This window comes from Choloepus didactylus, chromosome 9, assembly GCF_015220235.1.
Source record: "Choloepus didactylus isolate mChoDid1 chromosome 9, mChoDid1.pri, whole genome shotgun sequence".
NCBI lineage: Eukaryota > Metazoa > Chordata > Mammalia > Pilosa > Megalonychidae > Choloepus > Choloepus didactylus.
This window is the reverse complement of record NC_051315.1, coordinates 71,454,234-71,475,962: the sequence shown is the minus strand read 5'-3', so window position 1 is coordinate 71,475,962 and position 21,729 is coordinate 71,454,234. Positions and strand designations below refer to the sequence as shown.

The 21,729-nt window shown below is 34.8% G+C and overlaps 2 protein-coding genes across 3 annotated transcripts in view; one reads left to right on the top strand and one right to left on the bottom strand.

The window, feature by feature from the left end:
- ITGA4 (integrin subunit alpha 4) overlaps window positions 1-21,729 on the bottom strand; it is an 85,091-nt gene that overhangs the window by 42,471 nt on the left and 20,891 nt on the right. The window contains exons 8-15 of the mRNA XM_037850459.1: window positions 21,599-21,661; window positions 20,712-20,849; window positions 17,295-17,406; window positions 11,327-11,421; window positions 10,076-10,166; window positions 9,437-9,482; window positions 8,966-9,120; window positions 6,350-6,504 (exon numbers count right to left, since the gene is read on the bottom strand). Coding sequence (XP_037706387.1) covers window positions 6,350-6,504; window positions 8,966-9,120; window positions 9,437-9,482; window positions 10,076-10,166; window positions 11,327-11,421; window positions 17,295-17,406; window positions 20,712-20,849; window positions 21,599-21,661 — 855 coding nt within the window. The remainder of the gene's footprint in view (window positions 1-6,349; window positions 6,505-8,965; window positions 9,121-9,436; window positions 9,483-10,075; window positions 10,167-11,326; window positions 11,422-17,294; window positions 17,407-20,711; window positions 20,850-21,598; window positions 21,662-21,729) is intronic.
- The window catches only part of CERKL (ceramide kinase like), a 245,433-nt gene that overhangs the window by 214,112 nt on the left and 9,592 nt on the right, over window positions 1-21,729 (top strand). The gene's annotated exons all lie outside the window — the stretch shown is intronic.

Here is a 21,729-nt window from a genome sequence, read left to right as displayed (position 1 = left end):
ACCCAGGGGCAGGTGATTGTACACTTTGGATCTTTGGATAATTGTATGGTATCTGAACAATCTCAATAAAAATGAAAAAAAAAAAAAAGAATTTAGGGTCTCCCTATGTCACACCATATAAAAATTAACTCAAAATGGATCAAAGACCAAAATATAAGAACCAGGACTATAAAACTCCTAGAAGGAATGTAGGGAAGCATCTTCAAGAACCTGTGTCAGGCAATGGTTATTTTAGATTTTACACCCAAAGCATGAGCAACAAAGGAATAAATAAATTGACCTCATGAAAATTTAAAACTTTTGTGCCAAGTACTTCATCATGAGAGTAAAAGACAACCTACAGAATGGGAGAAAATATTTGGAAACCACATGCCTGATACAGGTTTATGATCCAGAATTTATACAGAAATCCTACAACTCAACTACAAAAAGGCAAACAACCAAATTTTAAAATAAGCAAAATATTTATACATATTTCTCCAAAGAAGAGATGCAAATGGCCAAAAAGCACATGAAGATGCTCAACATCATTAGCCATTAGGGAAATACAGATGAGAACCACAATGAAATATTTCACCCCCACCTGAATAACTACAATTAAAAAGTGGAAAATTACAAGTGTTGGAGAGGATTTGGATAAATAGGAACAGTTGTTCATTGTTGGTAGGAATGTAAAATGGTGCAGCTGCTGTGGAAGACAATTTGGCGGTTCCTCAGAAGGTTAAGGACAGAATTACCAGATGACCTGTTGTGATGGTTAGGTTCATGTGTCAACTTGGCCATGTGATGGTACCCAGATGTCTGGTCAAGCAAGCACTGGTCTAACCATTACTGCAAGGACATTTGTGGCTGGTTAATAAACCAGAAGACTGGTTTATTAAATCATCAGTCAATTGGCTGCAGTTGTGACTGATTATATCTATGAAGGGCATGTCTTCCACAATGAGGGAATGCAATCAGCTGGATTTAATCCAATCAGTTGAAGACTTTTAAGCAAGACAGATAGAGGACCTTCACTTCTTCTTTGGCTGACCAGCGAAGCATTTCCTGAGGAGTTCATTGGAGTTGCCAGTTTGTTGCCTGAGGAGTCCATCGAACACCTTCATTGGAGTTGCCAGTTTGCGGCCTGCACTACAGAATTTGGACTCATGCATACCCATGTTGTTTGATACACTTTCATAAATCTCACAGATATCTCTTGCTGATTCTGTTTCCCTAGAGAACCCTAACTAATAAACCTGTCAATCCCACTTCTACATATATACAAAAAGGAATTGAAAGCAGGGACTCAAAACAGGTATTTGCACACTGATGTTCATAGCCACATAATTCACGATTACCAAAAGATGGAAACAAACTCAAGTGTCCATCAACAGATTAATGAACAGATAAAATGTGGTATATGCATGCAATGGAATATTATTCAGCCATGAAAAGAAATAAGGTTCTGATACATGCGACAACATGGATGAATCCTGAAGACATCATGTTGAGTGAAATAAGCCAGACATAGAAGGAGAAATTCTGTATAATCTCTCTGATAAAGATAGAATAAGCCAATTCATAGAGTTGGAAACTAGAATACAGGCTACTAGGGACTGGGATAAGAGTAGAGACTTGGGAGTTAATGCTTAATTGAGACAGAATTTCTGTCTGGTGTGTTGGAACAATTCTGGTAATGGAAGGTGATGATGGTAGCACAACATTGTGAATGTAATTACCACCACTGAATTATATATCGGAATGTGATTATAAGGGGAAATTTTGGGTGGTATACATGTTACTAGAATAAAAACTTTTTTAAAAATATAAGACCATACAATACAGTGAACCCTAATATAAACTACAGTTAAGAATAATCTTATAATAATATTCTCCCATCAATTATAACAAAGATACCATGCTGATGCAAAATGTTAATAAGGAGTGTGAGTATATGGGAACTCTGTAGTTTCTGCATGATTCCTCTGTAAACCTACAACTTCTCCAATAAAAAAAAAATGGGAAAAATGGAGCTACATTATCCAATGACATAATTAGTGAAAACAATTGGAAGAATAAGAAAAAGGAAAAGAGAATTAGTCTACTGACAACCAATAAACATTAAATAGAAAATGAGTTATATAACAAGTGCTAGCCTTCTGTTAATTAGATTGTATCTGGAAGGTTCAGACATGAAGATTCAGGCATTATTAAGGCATTTAGTACTCAAGATCTCTAATTACTTTTTCATTTTTATACACTGACACTTTTATTAAATTACTTAAGTGATCATCTCAACATGAAACATTGACCCTATAGGAATGCTGCAAATCAAGGCCCAAATCCCAAGTTATCAACTTGTGAAAATGGAACAGCTTGAAACCTTGAGTATTACAATAGCAAACTTGATTAAATTATTCCCTAGGTGTAGGAGCTAGATAGCCACTGATTTTCCCTCCACATGTCCACTGTTTTAATTCTTCTCAACAAGCTTGCTTTGACCAAATCATGTGTTATCTAACTCATAATAATTTTCCACAAGGTCTTTTTAACATCTTGTATATATTACTTTCATTATCCCAATTAGTTATTAATCATGCTTTTCTTGCAATATGTAAAATGTATATATTACACAATCTCACTGATTTGAGACAATTAGAAAAAGCAAACTCGTAGAGTCAGAATCTAAAATATGGGTTACCAGGGGATAGAGAATGGCAAGTAAAGGCTTCAAATGTACAGGGTTCCTATTTGAAATGGAGGAAATGTTTTGGTAATTGACTGTGGTGATTGTAGCACAACTTTGTGCATGCAGTTAACAGCATTGAAAAGTATTAATAGCACTGAAATGTGTATCTGCTATATTATTAAAGGGGAAATGTTAGATTGTATATATGGTAACAGAATAAAATTTCTTTAAAAAAAAATCCATGGAACTACACTACACAAACATGAACCCTAAGTTAAACTATGGACTTTAACAGTGCAATTATAAAAATGTGCTATGATCAATTGTAACAAATGTTCCACACCAAATGCAAGGTGTTGGTGGTGGCATGGTATATGGGAATCCTGTATTTTATGTATGATTGTTCTATAAACCTATGACTTCTCTAATAAAGTGGAAAAAATTCAATATACTTTTGCAAGAACTGTATTTGACAATTATTCACATTTACTTCACTTTAACAGCTCTACTTAAGGACATAGGCTATAATATTAAAAACGTCGGATGACTAAGTATTTGGAATGAAAAAGATTTGCTTAAATTTTTTAATTTAAATGGGCATGTGCTATCTATATTAAAAATAATGAAGATTCCATGCCACATTTTTATGGACAATTACATAAAATTGGACACCCTCAAACATGAAAATTAGCACATGCCTGGAATTGCACAAAGTCTGCCTTCTTGTTCAACTTTCATGGAAATTTGTATTTAAGGCCAGCTATAGAGCTTAGATGTAGGACAGTGTCCTCCTATTGTATTTATGTAGTGAAGGAATTTATTTTCAGGTTGGGGACAGAGAATATTTATGAAATAATATTGAATAACAATGATGTTGAGGTATAAACATATTGAAGATAGCTATTCATGGGTCTACTGTGTCCAAGGAAGGCACTGGGGATACAACTGAGTATCTGTTGAATTAATTGAGTGAATGGATAAATAGATTTTAATAGGTATGACCAATGTAGACAACTATAGAAGTAATACATACCCAGCTAGCAAGTGTGTGTGTGGGGTGGGGGTGTGGGGTCCTCTCACAGTTGTGGGGGGAGGGTTGGGGATCTGAGTACATTATTAGCAAGTGTTACTTCATTTCGTTGTAAGGGATGTTAAGGTAGAATGCTATGTATGTTAACACTCCTGAAACTGGACACGTTTTATAGAACATAGGAACAATCCAGTTATCTTCACCACTGTCCACCTTCTTTTCCACTATTATTAGGAAGATAGGAGAATTCAGATTGCTGTACTGTATAATTACGTGTGACTACAGAAGCATAATAGTGTTAATGTTTCCTAATGCCTTGAGATACCATTCTGGTGGGGGTGCAAAGTACACCCATTACACTCCCACATACTCCTAACTAGCAGTCAGAGTTCCTTTACAAAGATTCTGGTTGAAGCAGCTCCATCTATGTTTCTTACACTTTCCCTGGGTTTGCTGCAAGTAAGAGGGTTGGAGTGGTCTTTTGCCTTTCTATATATGAATTTGAAATCAAACAAAAACAATATAAATTAGGGATGGAGAAAAGATATTGGAGTAAAGAATCATGTATTTAAAGCCCCGTACTATGTGCCAATTTCAGCACCAAGTGCTTTTGTTTAAACTTCACAACAATGCCTCCTGGTTAAATAGCCTAAACTTAACGGCTAGAATCTGCCGCCATCAATACCTTGGTGTGCCAGTTTGAATGTATTATGTCCCCCAGAAAAAGCCATATTCTTTGATGCAGTCTTGTGGGGCAGACATCTTAGTGGGGATTAAGTTCAACATTTGGATTAGGTTGTTTCCATGGAAATGCGCCCCACCCAACTGTGGGTGATAACTCTGGATAATTTCCATGGAGGTGTGGCCCCACCCATTCAGCATGGGCCTTGATTAGTTTACTGGAGCACTACAGAAGCTCAGACAGAAGTAGTGAGCTTGCTACAGCCAAGAGGGACACTTTGAAGAATGCACAGGAGCTGAGAGAGGAACTGCAGTTTACAGAGTTTGGAGACAGCCTTTGAAAGCAGACTTTTGCTCTGGAGAAGCTAAGAGAGGGCAAACACCCCAAGAGCAACTGAGAGTAACATTTTGGAGAGAAGCTGAAGCCTAGGGAGGAACGTCCTGGGAGAAAGCCATTTTGAAACCAGAACTCCTGAGCAGACGCCAGCCACGTGCCTTCCAGCTAACAGAGGTTTTCTGGACACCACTGGCCATCCTCCAGTGAAGGTACCCGATTGTTGACGCATTACCTTGGACACTTTATGGCCTTAACACTGTAACTGTGTAACCAAATAAACCTCTTTATAAAGCCAATCCATCTCTGGTGTTTTGCTTTCCGGCAGCATTAGCAAACTAGAACACCTCATAAGACTATACACTTATGTGCAACAAAACACAGAAACCACAGCTAAATTGTAATTTCTACTATAAATTTAATTTTGAAGTAAATGTATAATTTTTACAAACCCTTATTCATAAGAACAATGCCAAGAAACATAGGACTAAGTAAACTAAGTTGATTCGTTGCAATTTTTACAAATCCAATGCAATGTGTATCTTTGTGAACATCTTATGTTGGTCTTTTTTGGTCTTTAAAATAATATTAGTATTTGTCTCTAGAATTGACTAACCTAAATAAAACCGCATCTGTTAAGGGTAAAAAAGAACCTTTTTAATCCCACCATATAATTGATGGTTACATTAATATTCTTTGCTTTTGGTTCTCAAACATCTAATAGCTTTATTCTAGTTCAATAAAAACTGTTAAGGGAAATGAGGAAACAGCATGGGAATTACAGCTCTTAGCTGTTAATAGTGTATTGGAGTCTTGGTGCTTGTTTGCATTTGCTTGGAATAAGTATCTAAGGGAAAATTAAGTTCTAAGCTGAGGCTACTATGTGAACCCCAGAAAAGTCTCCTGGGAAGAGTTTGGCTTCTTTTTGACAATAGATTTCCTGATGAAGTACACCATTCCCTAATAGAAAGACCTGGCACTGCTTCGCATGATAACATCTGACCAATGCAAGGAACAAGATTATTAGTCTGGGAATGAGTGTTTTAATAAAAGAAACATGAAATCAGCTGTGCTTTGGCAGGACATATCCCAAACCACCATGTGAGCAGTTGTCCTGGCCCCACAGATACCCATCATGCTACAACTGATACCACGGACAACGCTGGCACAGAGACAGAGACATAATCCAAAAAGCACTCGTGTTGGATTCTGCTTCGTTAACCTCATGAAAAACCAACCAACAACAACACCGCAAACAACAACAACAACAAAAAGAAATAAAAACGACCGTGGAATAGATCTGAGGCTCCAGCAGAGTTAGAACATGTACATTTTTAGGTAACTAGGCAAGTGTATAAACAGGAAAAGGAAAAGAGTGATTTTAGAAAGAAGGCAAATCTTTAACCAATAGTGATGTTAAGTATGATCAATGGGAAATGAAGAAGATGTGAAAACTGGGATTTGAATTAGGCAAGTGGGGCCATCTAACACTTTGACTGTGGGATAAAAGGTCATCTAGTTAGAAAGAGAACACTTGCTTTTAACTACATTTTATAAAAAAGATGTCAGTGCAATAAGGTTACTATATCAATAATATTTAAGGTTTATATACCCATGAATAAACATATTTTACCCGCATAAACGCTTGATGTGTTCTACAGTTTTTTGCTCCGCTTGAAACTTCTATGCTTCCCATAATCACGTCAGAAGTTCCATTAGATGAAAAGTAAAATCTTGATGGAGTCTCTGCCTTTCTGTTCACATCCAGACTCATGTTATAGAACAAAACTGCAAGTAGGTAGAGAGAATTGCAAGGAATATAAATAATCATCTAAGAGCATTTATTTCATTATTTTTTAAATGAAAATAATCAGTTATATAGAATACCATAAATATATAATTCTCATTAAGTAGCTTTTTAAAAATAACCTGAAATATGAGGTGAACAATTTAAATATGCAAACTTCAAAAAATATTTTTATTAAAAAATTTATAAACTTTTACCTAAGTTTATATTAACAATATTAACATTTTCAGTTATTTGCTTAATTCTCCTGTAAAGAAAACAGTTTTGAAACTACAACACCAAAATTGTCACTAATAAAAGTGCTGAGTAAAGTTTAGGATTTCTTTGGAATCCTTTTTATCCTCAGAACATCCTACTAAGTAAGTAGTCAGAGTCCTGTGCTCAAACATCACTTAAAATAATACTATTTGTGTGGTTATATTACTAATTTCATATAAGATTACATTCATTTATTCTGGTTTGTTTCTAATTTGCAGGCTTGCTATTTTTCTTTTTGATTAATTTTATTTATGTCAAATGAATACATGGTTAAAACTCAAACTTACATAAAAGGTTTACTCAAAGATGCACCCTTTCCATCATTTTCCCCAGTTACTCCCATTCCCTCTGTTTTTCTTGGTCTCTAGTTTGACATATTGCTGATTTGTGCAAAAATGAAAAAATTAGATATACATTCACTCAAATATGTTGGCACTTTGAGAACTTATTTCAAATCTGACAAAGTAAAGATTCACCTGCTAAAGATCTTCAATAACACAATAATAAAGAAAATAAAAAAGCAACTAAAAAATTCCAAGCCAGATCTTACCAAGAAATTAAGAGCTATTTCCTGAAGTGTTAACCTATATTTTAGGAGTTAACTCTCCTGGAAGATCTCACCTACTCATTGCAAGGAAACAAGTATGAAACATATGTTATTCCTACAAACTTCAAATAAATCCTTCAGCTTTCTTTTAGAAAATAAATAATAAAGTATAAATCAATTGCTTTCAAAATCATCATAACTGAGATTCAATACCTCAGACAGAGAGCTACAATTGAAATACTCATCTACAAATTCATCACCCAGAGTTCAATCAAAAGGGGTGAATACAAATCCACTCACAGTAAGAGGTAAATGTTTATTAAACATGCTTACTGTGTGAATTATTTCTCCCAAGTATTTATTTTATGACAATTATAAAGCATGTTTTTGTAACAATCCTGTGATTATTTATGAGTTTCGTGTATTTGTTTTCAACCATTTTGAAAATATCTGGTTGCAATGGAGTTAGGAATATAGGAAACCCTGATCTTACATAAAGGCAGACGGTCAGATTTATTCAACATGCATCTTACAGATAATCCATGCCCTTCACCTGTGTGTTCCGATGTAAGTCACTCTAAGGTCACCCTCTCACAGGGCCGCTTCTCCACTCACCAGCCAGATGAGGGCCTGCCTACCCTATTACAGCAGCTCTACCCAGGACTTTCCCAGAGCGCTGTTTAAAAGGAGTGTGATCTAAAGTAGACATTAGGTTCATTCTTGACATTTCATCACAAGCTAATTCAGACCAAGACCCCTGTGACACATCCAGAGACTGATTCAATAAATATGTGCTGCGTTCTTGATTTTTAGATGACAGCAGCCAGTTGTCAGTTGGGTACAGTCAACTCTTGATGGCTCCTGTGGGATCATGAGCTTTATAAATAGTTCATGTCCAATGATAAACCCAGGTATGCTTCTCTCCTACCACAGGCTAGTTTCACCAGTTATTCAAATAATAGCTTAAATATAACACAAGCACAAACATTAACCTGATAACAAAATGTAGTAACTACAAAGTCACATACTTGGGATTAACCATAATTTTTGATGATGCAATCAATGCTACTTTCTCTAGTGCAGATTAGCTATTAAGAGGGAAATGGGGAAATTCTCAGGAACTGAGAGTGAGAGGGAATCATTAAAAGATGTGTGTTACTTATGGAAATGAGAATCATGGTCCAGACTCCAGAAAAGCTTCAATTATCTTAAGTGGATAGAATATGAAAAAAAGAATCTTCTTCCTGTCAAGCCTTCTACCATAACCCAGCTCCAGGCTAGAGGGAGTCCAGTAAAGCAGACAAGGAGCTGTGGCAATGGTCTTTCTACTCTAAGGAGATTTTACAGATTAAGTTCAGTTGGTTCACTTTAAACGAATACAGCAAGGGATACTCCTATTTTGCTTCTCGCCATCACTTCTGAATAACTATGACATCCCACTGTGTTCCCAGCTATCAGTTAGAACAATGTGAGGATCCAAACATGGGGAAGAAAGGTGTGTGTAAAGTACCTGCTCCCTTCTGTTCTTACACAAAAGGTCTTCATGCTGCAAAACAGTGAGGGCTCAAAAGATGGTTGTGGCATGAAAAGTGATATGCACAACCCGGCAGGCATTAATAACATAAGGGCACACTTACCAATATAACCTGGAACCTCTTTGCCTTTATATGAAAAACAGAGTTTTAGATCCATGCAAACAGAGGGTGATCCATTTTCAATACAGTCAAATTTTGTTCTATTTACTGACTCAGGGTGGTTTAAAGAAGCTTCAACAATCACTACAGGTCTTGTCCTGAGAAGGAAAGCAAATTAGCAATATTAATTGCAGAATTATTTTTCCTGAAGAAGACTAATAATTGCATTTTTTTGCCAGGTTTCATTGGCCAAATGATTTCATGGATCTATTTTTTTAAAAAATATTGACTCTGTCTGATGATTTATTTAATCATATTTATATAAGGTGGGGAAAACCTCAAGTTCAATAATTAAACTTCAGAAGACCAAAAAGAGCATTATGAGGTCACCAGTGCTGCTGATTTTTAAAATTGCCTCCCATCATTTACAATTAAGCCCAAATGTCATTAAGAAGGGATATGTATCAACCTTACCTTAGCAACACAGCAGAATTAGACCGAAAAGCACCAACTGCTACATCTGGAGGATAATAAACAACAACACAGATTAATGATCTTCATTAGTCAAAGAGAATTACTTTTCAGCCCAAAATACTTAAATACATATCACCTTTTGACTGTATCAAAATACAATTTACAGAAAATTAATTAGGAAAGATATGCTAACATCTTAAAAATTCATTCCACAATTGTCTGAATCCACTCATTTACAATGACCTTCATTACTTTATAACATAAACATAAGCTTTAGTACATCAAGATATGCTTACTAAATTAAAATCTGCATTTAATTTTTGGACTAGAAACCTTTACCCAGGATCTACTTTCCACTTTTAAAAACAAATTCCTTCTTTTTATCATTGATTAATTTTCATGACTGTTCTTCACTTTTTCAAGAACAAAGAACATAACAATAAGTAACTAACAATGTAAAGCTAAGGCATTACTTGGTCATTTCTAACCCATTCTTGAATTCAATAAAACTTTTAAAATGAAGAAAAAAATCATCAGTAAATTAGAGTTCTTCTTTACCAGCTTTATATACTTCACAATAAAGCAGTATCTACAATAGAGCTTATCCCAATTTATAAAATATGATAGTTTTAAACTCACCTACATATCCATTATTATCTGCATCAATTTGTCCAGATATAGACTGTCCAAACATACTTAATGATTCACTGATTTGAAGCCCTTCAATTCTCTGAAAAATAGGAAAGTTGGATGGGAAGAATTTTTTGAACACCTAATATCCCAGAAAAGCGATGGTTTAGTTAAATGATGAGCCTTCCCATGCCCTAGCACATTCATTAACAAAACACACTTTTGTTAAGTCAAATACTTCTGCCCGAGAGAAGCAAATTTCAAGCTCAGAGTAGGCAGCTGATGTCTATTTTGTGATTAGAAAAATTACCTCCTTTAGGAAAATTATGGAGTGGATTTTCTAAAACAGTTCTGGATCCCTCTACTCAGTCTTCTTTCAGACTCTGTATTTATTTCTCTGACCAATATTGTTAACTAAACAAGTAATTTGGAAAATAAGACATATATACTAACTTAGGAGAGCCTGCTACTCAGATTTAGGATGAAAGCCACCCTCTTTAACCAGATTGCTTCCTAGCACTCAACAAGGACAACCCAAGACAAGATATGGACTTATTCCATGTGTTTAATTTCACATCCATTCATGACTATCAGGGTGCTAGTCACTCTAAGAAAATCAGTATTTTTTTTACTGGACAAATACATATCTTTCACATTTAGTTTGGGGATGCATTTGCCCACTTTTGCCTAATCAAAAATAACACTATTAGCTAATGTTTCCTTAAAAGTATCTTTGGGACAATTTTTTTTCTTTGGGTAGTTTTTTCTATATACTGAAATTCCCTGATTTCTCAAAATATCAAAATGAAGTCAGAGTTAGAACATCGAAATTTATTAAAGTGCTATCGTCCTGCTATTCTGGATTGGAAGAAACACAGAGTACCATATGAGTCTTTGCTGTCCCTCTGCAATCACCATTAAATATTGGATTTTAGTCACAAGCCAAAGCAGTTAATCAATTCCAAATGGGATTATTTGGAATAATATGGATATTACCTCCGAACAGCAACAAATTAGATGAAATACAGAAAGAAACTAGAATGGAAGTGAATTTGAACTTATATTTATGAAAGAAAATGGTTTCAAAGAATGATTGATAACCTTAAAAATGAGGTCCTATACTGTTATAAGGATATGGTAAAGTAATGTTAAATATCTGAATGGAAAAATATTTTTAAAAAGTCAGTCCACATTGACACTGGTAGCTTTAAGGAAGCTTTTATTAGCAATGCTTCTTCAGAAAATACAATAGTATCATACCTGTGAGAAGGTCGGAGAGATCCCATCAACTCGGCCATTGTAAATGTAAATAGCGCCTCGCAAGTCATCTTCTTGTGGAGCTCCAATAGCAACATCTATTCAAGGATTTAAATGGTAGAAAAGTAACAGATTTTTGATACAAAGACCTCTGGTCAGGCTGAATGCAATCTTCATGATGCATCTGAAAACCAACCTTCATGATGTTTAATTCATATTGCATATTATAGAAAGGCTCCTTCTTATTAAAAAACAAATATTTTTCTCACTAGACAGAAAAAATAACAGAACATCATCATAACAATGAACAAGACCATGCAGAATAGCCTATGCATGGAATAGCCTGAATCAGTGGAGTGAAGAAAACAGGTTGAATGAGATCTGAGAGGCTGTCTAACAGAGTGGTGCATTAAGGATTAAGACTGCCTGGGCCTGCCCCCAGCTCTGCCGCTGTGCCTGCTTAAACAGTCCCATTTCTTAATGTCTCTGTGTCTCAGCTCCCTCCTATAGAATGGAATCAAATAGAACCCACTGACAGCACAAAGATACTTGTGGAAAGTGCTTAACTTTGTGGCAGTGCCTGTCATTTAATTTATATGAAAATTATAGCCACAATAATCTTTATTTTAGTTTTGGTCTCTATCTTATTTGAAAAATGACTTCTAAATGAATTCCTTGTTCCAATGAAAGTGATTGAGGTATTTGTTAAGGATATCTGCATGCATGCGCGCATGCATGCACACAAAAACACTGGATTTCAGAAAATGCTTTTGTTCTGTAAAATAATGGCTGCATCACTTTTGCAACCTTATTGGAATTCACATCAGATTATGACACCAAGGGGAAAAACATATTTGATTAACTGATAAGAAAAAATAGCAATTATAATGGCATGGTTGCGTAAGTGCTATAAATATATAACACAGGACAAAAGAATGTTTTATAGTTCCAAGTGCATTTCATTATTTACCAAATATTTCTAACTTTTAATGTATATGTGCGTATATTTATATTTTATTTATATGCTATATAAATAAATATATAAATATATTAATAGAAACCTAAAGTATAGAAAGTTTGCGTTCATGATATTCATTATCGCTGTTATCAAATCTAAAACCTTTTAAACAATTATGGTAATAATTTGACTGCTACTTCACTGGTAATAAAAAACACCTTTTATATAAGTCTTTACAAATGTTGTACAATTTAAAATATACAAAAGCTTTTCTATTTTCATCTATAAAATAGACGCCTCCTTTGGAATTCTTATTTGTCTAGAGTAGGACTAGGCTCTTTCACCTGGAACAAATTATTTTGTTTTTATAAACAAAGATTTCCATTCATATATTTATTCAGTGGGCATCTGTTGAGCACCAAATGTATTCTAGACATTTGATAGGAACTGGAGCTACAGGACAGCACCCCTGAAAGGAACTCACAGTCTATTAGGGAAGAAGAGCAAGTAAAAGCATGAAAATAACGGCACATAAGGAGAAGCTGGTAGAAGTTATAGAAGATGATGTCCAAGTTGAGATTAAAGTATTGATTGGTGATAGCTAGGTAAAGAAGCATGAAAAAGCACTCTAGACCTAGAAAATGCCTGTGCGAAGGCTGGGGAGCAAGAGACAGCATGGCACACTTGAAGAATGGTAATTAGTCTGGAATAGCTGCAGCCAGATATGTGCAGGCTAAATATATATAAGAACATAAAGGGGAGGAAGGAGAGGGTAGATAATGGCAGGAGAGGGAAAAGCAGAGAGAGGTGAATAGAAGGGAAGGGGAAGCTGTTGAAGACAAGATCATTAATCATGGCTAGGTTTATTCCTCTACCATCGCAGCTAAAGCCCTGGTGACCAGAATTCTATACCTTGATTCTTGAGGATAATACACCGAAAACCACAAGGCTGGGTTGCGAAATTGTTGATACACAGAAATTCTCCCAGTATCAGTTCTTAGCAATAGTGATCGATTTAAAGACAAACATTTTGAAACAATACAGATGGGCCTTTTCAGCTGAAAATTTTTTAAACCCCAGGTTAATTTCTCTTCCCTACAGAAGATATTTGGGTATATTCAGTCTTTAGTTATCATATATATATAGATCCAAACTCATGCTTCCTAGGATTACACTTGGCTCTGTTATACAATGTACTAAAAAGTTCTAGTTATCATTATAGAAACTAGGAAAAATACTTTTGAATTATACAGAAATACTAAAATGCTTTTCTGTGCCTATACAACTCAAATATGTGAACTGAGACATAATATATAGAATAAACATGAAGATACTTGGCTACTGTCTTCACTTTTCATCTGGATATTTTGATTTCACTTTGTTAGCATAAATCATAATAATCATTAGTATTATCATAATAATCTTAATGTTAGCTAATGCATATAATGCTTACAATGCACTTGCTAACGGCTTTACATATATTAACTTGTATGACTTTCATAACAACCAATGAAATAAGTACATTTTGATTGTCACTTTACAGATGAGAAAACTGAGGTATAGAGTATAACTTGCTCAACGTCACATAGCCAGGATGTGACAGAGCTGAGATTTAAACCTTCACAGGCTGGCCCCAGAGCCTGTGCTCTCCATCACCATGCTCTATAAAGTCACTAACAACAGAGGTTATACCCAAACTATGGTGGATTGAATTATGTACCCTAATTGAGACATATTCTTGGTCTTAATCCACATTCTTCTGCATGTAAACCCATCGTAAATAGGACCTCTTGAAGATGTTATTTTTAATTAAGGTGGGGCCCAAGTTAATGAGGTTGGGTATTAATTTGGATTACAAGAGGCCTTTATAGGCAGAGGAAATTCAGACATAATAAGAGATAGCCACGGAGAGAAGCCAGAAGCTGGAAGCCAGTAGGAACCCAGAAGAGAAAAGAAAGGACACTGCTATGTGACGGGAAAGCCAAAGAAACCAAGTATTGCCAGCCAGCCAAAACACTACCGACCCTCAGAGGAAACAAGCCTTCCAGAATACAAAACCATGAGATAAATTCCTATTGTTTAAGCCAACCTATTGTGTGTTTTTGTCATACAGCTGCGAAACTATGGCACTAACTTTTCCCCTCATAGGGCCTATTCCCGTTGTGTCAAAAAGTGCTCAATTAATGGTACTGATAATATATCAATACCTATTTTGGGGACACATAATACAGTTCATAATTCATAAGTTTAAAATCTTATGTTTCTGCTCTAAGATATTTGAACATATAGTCTAAAAATCAGATAAAAAGGCACAAGGTAAAAAAGATCTAAACCAACAAAGTTGTCTTGCCTAATTTATTTTACATTTGACATCCAAAATGCTATCAAATCTATCTAATCATCCATCCATCTTATGACTTCTCATACATGTGATGAGACTTTAAAATGGACTCTTGCCACATGGTTGGTTAACCCCTTAGAAAATGGTTTGCTTGCTTTTCTAAGGACACAAGAAATACAGTCTGATGTTTTCCTTATGAAGAAAAAATTAACTATTTTAAAGAAAATTTCACAAATTCTTCTCCCTAAATATTGTAGGCCTGCTATGCAAAAAACAACACAAAACTTTGCATGGCAGAAGGACATTAGTTCTGATTTGCATCTAAGACTGGGGGTAGAGGAAGAAAAAAATAACAGGTGTAGTTTTCATCCCCTCTTTACACAATCCCACACTCCCCACCATGAACACAAAGTATCTTTATCCATCTAGCCCGGAAAAGTAAAACATGGTGGAAGTCAGGAAAAAGGAATAGGGAACCAAATAAAGAAAACTAAAACCTAGATGCCCTGGTGTCTCACCCAGGCAGACATGGTTGAATGGAATTAAAGGCCTCAGCAAAGAACTAAAACACACTGACCCTACTTCCAAATCAGCATGGTCTTGCTAATATCCAAAATGAAGAAAATGCCTAGGCATGGGCAAAATATAAAATAAAATTAATAATGTTTTAATTATTTAACAGTGTAAATATGTTTTATTATAAATGGAATCATAAAATGAAATTAGAAATGGCACAAAAATTTGCTGAAGTATATATTGAAAACAATTATTTGAATAATAATCTTCCAGAAATAAAGATATTACTTTTAGGAATTTAGTGGTGAAGGGTCCTTGTGAGACTACATTTTACCATGGAAGGCTCCTCTAAATTTTTCTCCCTAAATTTCGCAGGAAGGGCATTTTATATCTGTCCCTCCAACCTCTGGAAAAAGCCAGGGATTTTCCTACGGACTGGAGTGACTTCACTAAGGGGACTTATCTACCGTCCATGGCATTTTTAGAACTCTATCTGATTATAGAAATAATTCCAGTTTGTCATTGACATTTTGATGTCACAAAAAAATCATTTCTCACATGCACACTCACACACATATATTTTAGTGTATACAGAATAGTGAATAAGTATTCCTCAAATACGTCGATTAAACTAAGATGCCAAAGGAAACATAAGTAAACAAGGTAAGTCTTTTACTAAATTATTGTGTTTTTAAAAGAATTACATTGTCTTGTGTATATAATAGAATACATCAAGGTGTATAAACATGGCTTTATACTATAGATATTTGTTAAGTAAAAGGTCTCTATGCACTTAAACTCACCACTAACTATGGTGACTTTTTTCCATATGTTCATATTTTAATTGTAAAACTAGAAAAAAGTGCCACTATTTCTTCATTTGAATTTATTATAGCACATAATCCATACCTGGCATGGTATATCTGACACAAGTCTGTGAAATTACTATCATAATAAAATTTTATAGATGTTCTAATATACAATGTTATGTGTAACCATAGCCATAAAAATATCTACATAACATTTCTATTTTTAAAATAGTTAAAAAAATCTAGGAACAATATTTGTATACTTAATGTCACTTTTACATTTAATAGGATTCATCAGAAGCATATATTCAAACAATTATTCATTAACTTGCTGTCTTTCAGAATAATGAATTTTAATCATTTAAAGTATATTGGGGCATTTTAAGCATAAGCAGAATTTAAGGAGGTAAAAATTTATAGCACCCCCTCACTTACTTCCAGTATCCAAGTAAATTTTAACTTAATACCTGTTTTAGAATTATCAATTATAATATACCAACTGATGATGGCCATATCAAGAAGAAAGACACAATTCTGAGCCCCCAAAATAAATATCAAATACTTACTCTAGAAAATGACACATATACCTCTCAAATCCATTCATTATTTTATGGACAGCTTTAACAGACTTGTTTAGTACTTAGTATTAGATTGAAAAAAAAAAAAACATTTTAGGAGAGAATGCTGGTAGAGACAGGTAATTAACAGCAGGGCCAAAATTAGACAATATGTAGCTATAATGGCATCATCTATTAATTATAATTACCTACATAGTTGCTAAATAGCTACAGTCCCCAAGCCTACAACGGTTGTCCACTTCTGGGATCTTTCAGATCCATCCACAATGCAGCAGCTGAAAGGTAAAGCCTAGAAGAGCAGGGGACTTTCCAGAATCTCCTCCAGCTCCACAGCCAGCCTCTGTTGGGTTTGGTCAGTGTTTTTAATGTACTGATAGTTAAATACCACATTCCAAAGAGTCTGAGCTACATATTTTGCATATTTTTTTCACATTTTAAAATTTCCGAAATCAAGATCTTTCTTAAAATAAATAGGCAGTGTTATTTTTTAGCGGCACATAAAATAATGCAACTTATTATCCATGGTGTCTTAGAATAAAGGAAATTAGGTATTTTTAATTTTCGTCCTTTTCTAACAGTAAAAATCAATAGCTGACAACTGAGAAGTCCAAAGTTATACTAAAAGGGGAAACCAAATGTAATACTATTGTATACTATTTTGGCTCCATTTTCTACAGAGGGTAATATAACAGAAAATTCCAATCATATTCTCCTCCACACACCAATTTAAAGCTGAAATCAAGTACCAAATTAGATACTTTTCATTTACCTTCAAAGCCATCATTGTCAATGTCACCAAGATTTACAATAGATTCCCCAAATCTTGCAGCATATTTGTCACTTCCAATGAGCTCTGTTTCCATTTCATTCATTACTGCTTCCTAGATAGAAAAAGGGAGAAAAGATAACACTCCCTGACAACTCTATACACAATTTACTGTTGTAATTGGATATGGAATTTTTTCTAATGCTTCAAACAAGCTGGACAAACTAAAGGCTGAGCTTCAGTACACACATCTCAGCTCAATTCAATAAATATTTATCGAGTATGTCAACACATAGATGTATTAATAGAGCTCACAGGACATAAAACATTGTCGAATGCATGATCCCTACCTTTGAAAAACCGATAAATCATTTTGATAATTCAATTTAGCAAATATTTATCGAGTTCCCACTAAAGGCAATGCACTGTGTGAAGAGTGAAGGGGTGAAAAGCCCAGTTACAGGGAGGGCTTAGCAAAACCATGCAAATGACTCAGGAAATGTGCAAACTGCTTTGCACTATTAAGAAGCAAGGAAAACATGCCAAATGTGAGAACCAGGAAAGAGTTCATAAAAGAAATGCATTTAAGGCAGCTATTGAAGGATGGTTGTAATTTTGATATACAGAGAAAACTGTATCAGCAAAACAGATCCCATAGAATTGGGCTACAATGAAGGGTATGTATAATGAATGAGACAAAAAACAATCAAACAAACAAAAAGGCAGATCAGAGTCTTATGGTGTGAGACTTGGAATGTTGGGGAAAATTTACTCTTTATTTTGGGGGCAGTAGAGAGCTGCTGAAGGTTTCTGAGGTGAGAGGTGACATGGCTGGAGCTGGCCTTTAGAACCTTAATCCAGCAGCAATTAAGCATGGGTTGGTTAACTGATACTTCAGAATCTGGGAGATGAGTTAGTGCAATAAGACTTTTAATAATGTTGCAATAACAAGCTGCTCCAATAAAAACTACTAGACCTTTTTCCAAACTCTGATCATGTCACTCTCTTGAATTAAAAAAAAAAAAATTCCTAATGTACTACTTCTCATAGATCCTGCCCTCTTCTCAAACAAATCTTTTCATCATTTCCTAAACCAACATGTGTTCTTCCCTTTGTGAAGTACCCTCTACCTTTTACTTTCTAACTGAAAAATTTCTATTCAGGTCTTGCTTAAATACAACACCTCTGTGAAACCTTCTTGACCCAAAATGCATCACTTCTTCCACCTGGAATATATTTATAATGTCACTTGTCATGCTGTATTCAATTGTTTATACATGTTTGTCCCCTTAGTAGAGCCTGAGGTCTTAGACAACAGGACTAAAATTATCCCCAGGTCTTTTCACAGTCTTTATTACATTTCAAATACTCAATAAATATTATCTTTCTTTAAATGAATTAACTAAGTTTGGAAATCATCTCCATAGAAATGGCCACTGACCCAAAAGCAGTGAATGATTTCATCAAAGGAATAAGGGAAAAGGAACTAGATAATAAAAGAAATTGGCTCCTAGGGAAATGCCTAATTTAAAGAGAATTGAGAAGAGGCTCCTGAGACCTGAAACAATGCATAGCACTGAAGTTCCAGGAAGAGAGTTTTAAGAAGGAGAAGTGATCACTCTTGTTTGAGTATCCTCCAATTATACGGAACTTGACCAAAAGTCCCCTGGGAACCCTGAAGAGCTATTTTAGTGGAAGTAGGTGGAAGTCAGACTCATTCAAGTATCATTCTTTCTTGATTTCATTCAAAAAAATTACTGAGCACCTTCTTGTCCAGGACTCATCCAAGACCCGAGGAAACTGCAATAAATAAGACCGAATGATTCCTCTCTTCAAGGCATCCACAATCCAGTAGGACAGACAATAGCAAACCAAACAAATATACAACATAATGCCAGGCAGTGGTTAGTGCCATTTCAGGGTGTGAAGAAGTAGGGGGAACAAAGGAAGATTAATCTATACCAGAGTTTTTAAAAGCTAAAATCAATTAGGAAATTAACCCTAGCTATTCCACAGTGGTAACTCAGAACAGGAGTGAGGGAAAGACAAGGGGGTGACCTGGTGGATAGGGCTCCTCCTCTGCCCTTTATGAAGAAGAGCTCCACTTTTATCTCTTTTCCATATTGGGGTTAAGAGTTCAATGGAAATAAAAGATCCTATGTTACCTTTTTTTGGTGGATAAACTATTGTTTAAACTGTTCTCAAAAAGTTTAGTTGTAAAGGGAAGGAAAAAAGAAGTTTGTAGAATGAGGTAGCAAGTATAAAGACCATTTATGGTCAGCTAAGATATGACATATCTATGGAAGAAAAATTATTGCTGGAGAGCACTATCAATGAGATTATAACAATCATGTTGTAAATGATATGCCTTTCCTGTTACAACAAGGTCTAAACACAACCTAGGGATATCCCAATGCTGAAATAACTTTCCTACTCTATATTTAGGATTATTCACAAACTCCCTGTTTTATCAGACTATTTTTTCTCTCTTAAATTGCAAAGAGCTTAGTTTGGTGCTTAGTATAGAAACTCAGTAAACGCTCTGAAACCATTGATAAAGTTAAAAATCCCTTACTAAAACTGATTTTGCTTTGTTGAAACTTGATTAAAAAATTCTGTGCTGTAAGAAATTAAGCAGTTTTCTCACAAGCCAAATTTTGTTTATGAAACAAAGAAACAGCCAAAGAAGATCCCACTAAAGCCCTATCAATTCTTTGTTTTGATTTAATGTCAAGGAACTAGGCTGACAATGTTTGTCAGCAGAATGTTTAATTGAATCATCAAGTGGTCAGTTTGTCAGTGCCAAAACATCACTCATAATTTGAAACCCCATCACAAGCAGCAATTATCTATTTCTACAATGAATATATCCACTTTAGAATAAACAATGACAATTTCATCTTCTCAGGAATACAATCGATATGAATTGCACAAATTAACATTTATTATCAAAACATCTTGTTTCCAATGTTTTCAAGTCAAGAAACTGAAAGCATTTGATTCTTTTTCTTCTACTTCTACTACTATTTTTTAATGTATTAAGTTACATATAGGATATTAACTATAGAACCCATAAGAAATCCACGTTCTGAAGGATGTATAAAAATCATTCTTTTAAGTCTGATTTGTGTCATAAAACTGGAAGAAGTTTCAACTGCTGGGGTGAACATGTACAAGCTATGGGTAGAAAAACTCCAGAACAATTTATCCCATACTTCTGGAATGTAAAAATAGGACAGCTGCTCATTCATCATCATGTTCCATTCCATTTTTAAAGCATCAGTGGAAAACTGGAAATTTTACTTTTGTCAGTAAAATAAATATCAGAATTCATAGTTTTATAATCCTAGAATAGGAGCCACTTTGGTTTTGATCATAATTCCATAAATAGCTTCAAGTTTGCTTGCAAATAGGACATACCGAGCCAGAATTGATGTACACGAACACCCTTCCCTCCTCCCGGATGGTGCTCTGCATGGGTGCTCCCACGAGTAAATCCGACAGGCCATCTGCATTGAGGTCCACAGCACAGACGGAAGCTCCAAAATATGAGCCAAGCTGCCCCAAAGCAAATCAGATCCAGTCATTGAGAAAAAAAGAAGGCTACTTGCAAAAGCCCTCAGTGATACCAAAGATAGGGTCATATTACTACTTACATTTTTAAGTTTGGGGATGATTTTTTACTTTAGATTGTTAAATTTCACTGTTAGCAAGCAATTTTACATTACCAAAAGAAATTTAATGTTATTTAAAAACTGGGAAATCTTACAGCCTTATGAAAGTTCATGAGCATGGGCACAAAGTTGATTTATTATAGAAAACCTTAAAGATGATACTAGAGTTCTGCTACTTAAACTTTCCCAGTCACGCTGCGAGCTGTCATTTGCATGAATGCAGTAAAGCATCAGATCACTGTATGAATGAACACACTAGGATAATGTAAACAATGAATGTTGATTTAATTTTTTTTAAATCACACTAGAATTTGTTTTTTTTTTTTTTACCATTGCTTCTCATTATCTCCTATTTTTCATCCTTATACTTATTAATCCACATTTCCTATAAAGTAGCAAGTTTCATAATTTCTTTCTCTGTAGTGACCCTATCCATTAAATAGGTTTGGTATTTTGCTCAAGTAAATGAGGGGGGTAAATTATATATTTTACAATGGTTACAATGGTCTATGTATTTCTTAGCATCAATGATTGTTACTTAGAAGGGATTGTGTTCTGGCTACTGTAATTTCAAAGACAGGTAACATTAGTTTATGGATTTTGCCAAGGGTCACATACAACGAGACATATTACCTTTTTACCTTTCATTTCATATAAGATATTTAGTTCTTTTTCATCAATGGTGAATATGTATGCCTGCAATTGGAAGAAAAATAAGAAAAGGTTTGATTTCATACTAAAAACTACTTTCACCTGATCAAAAC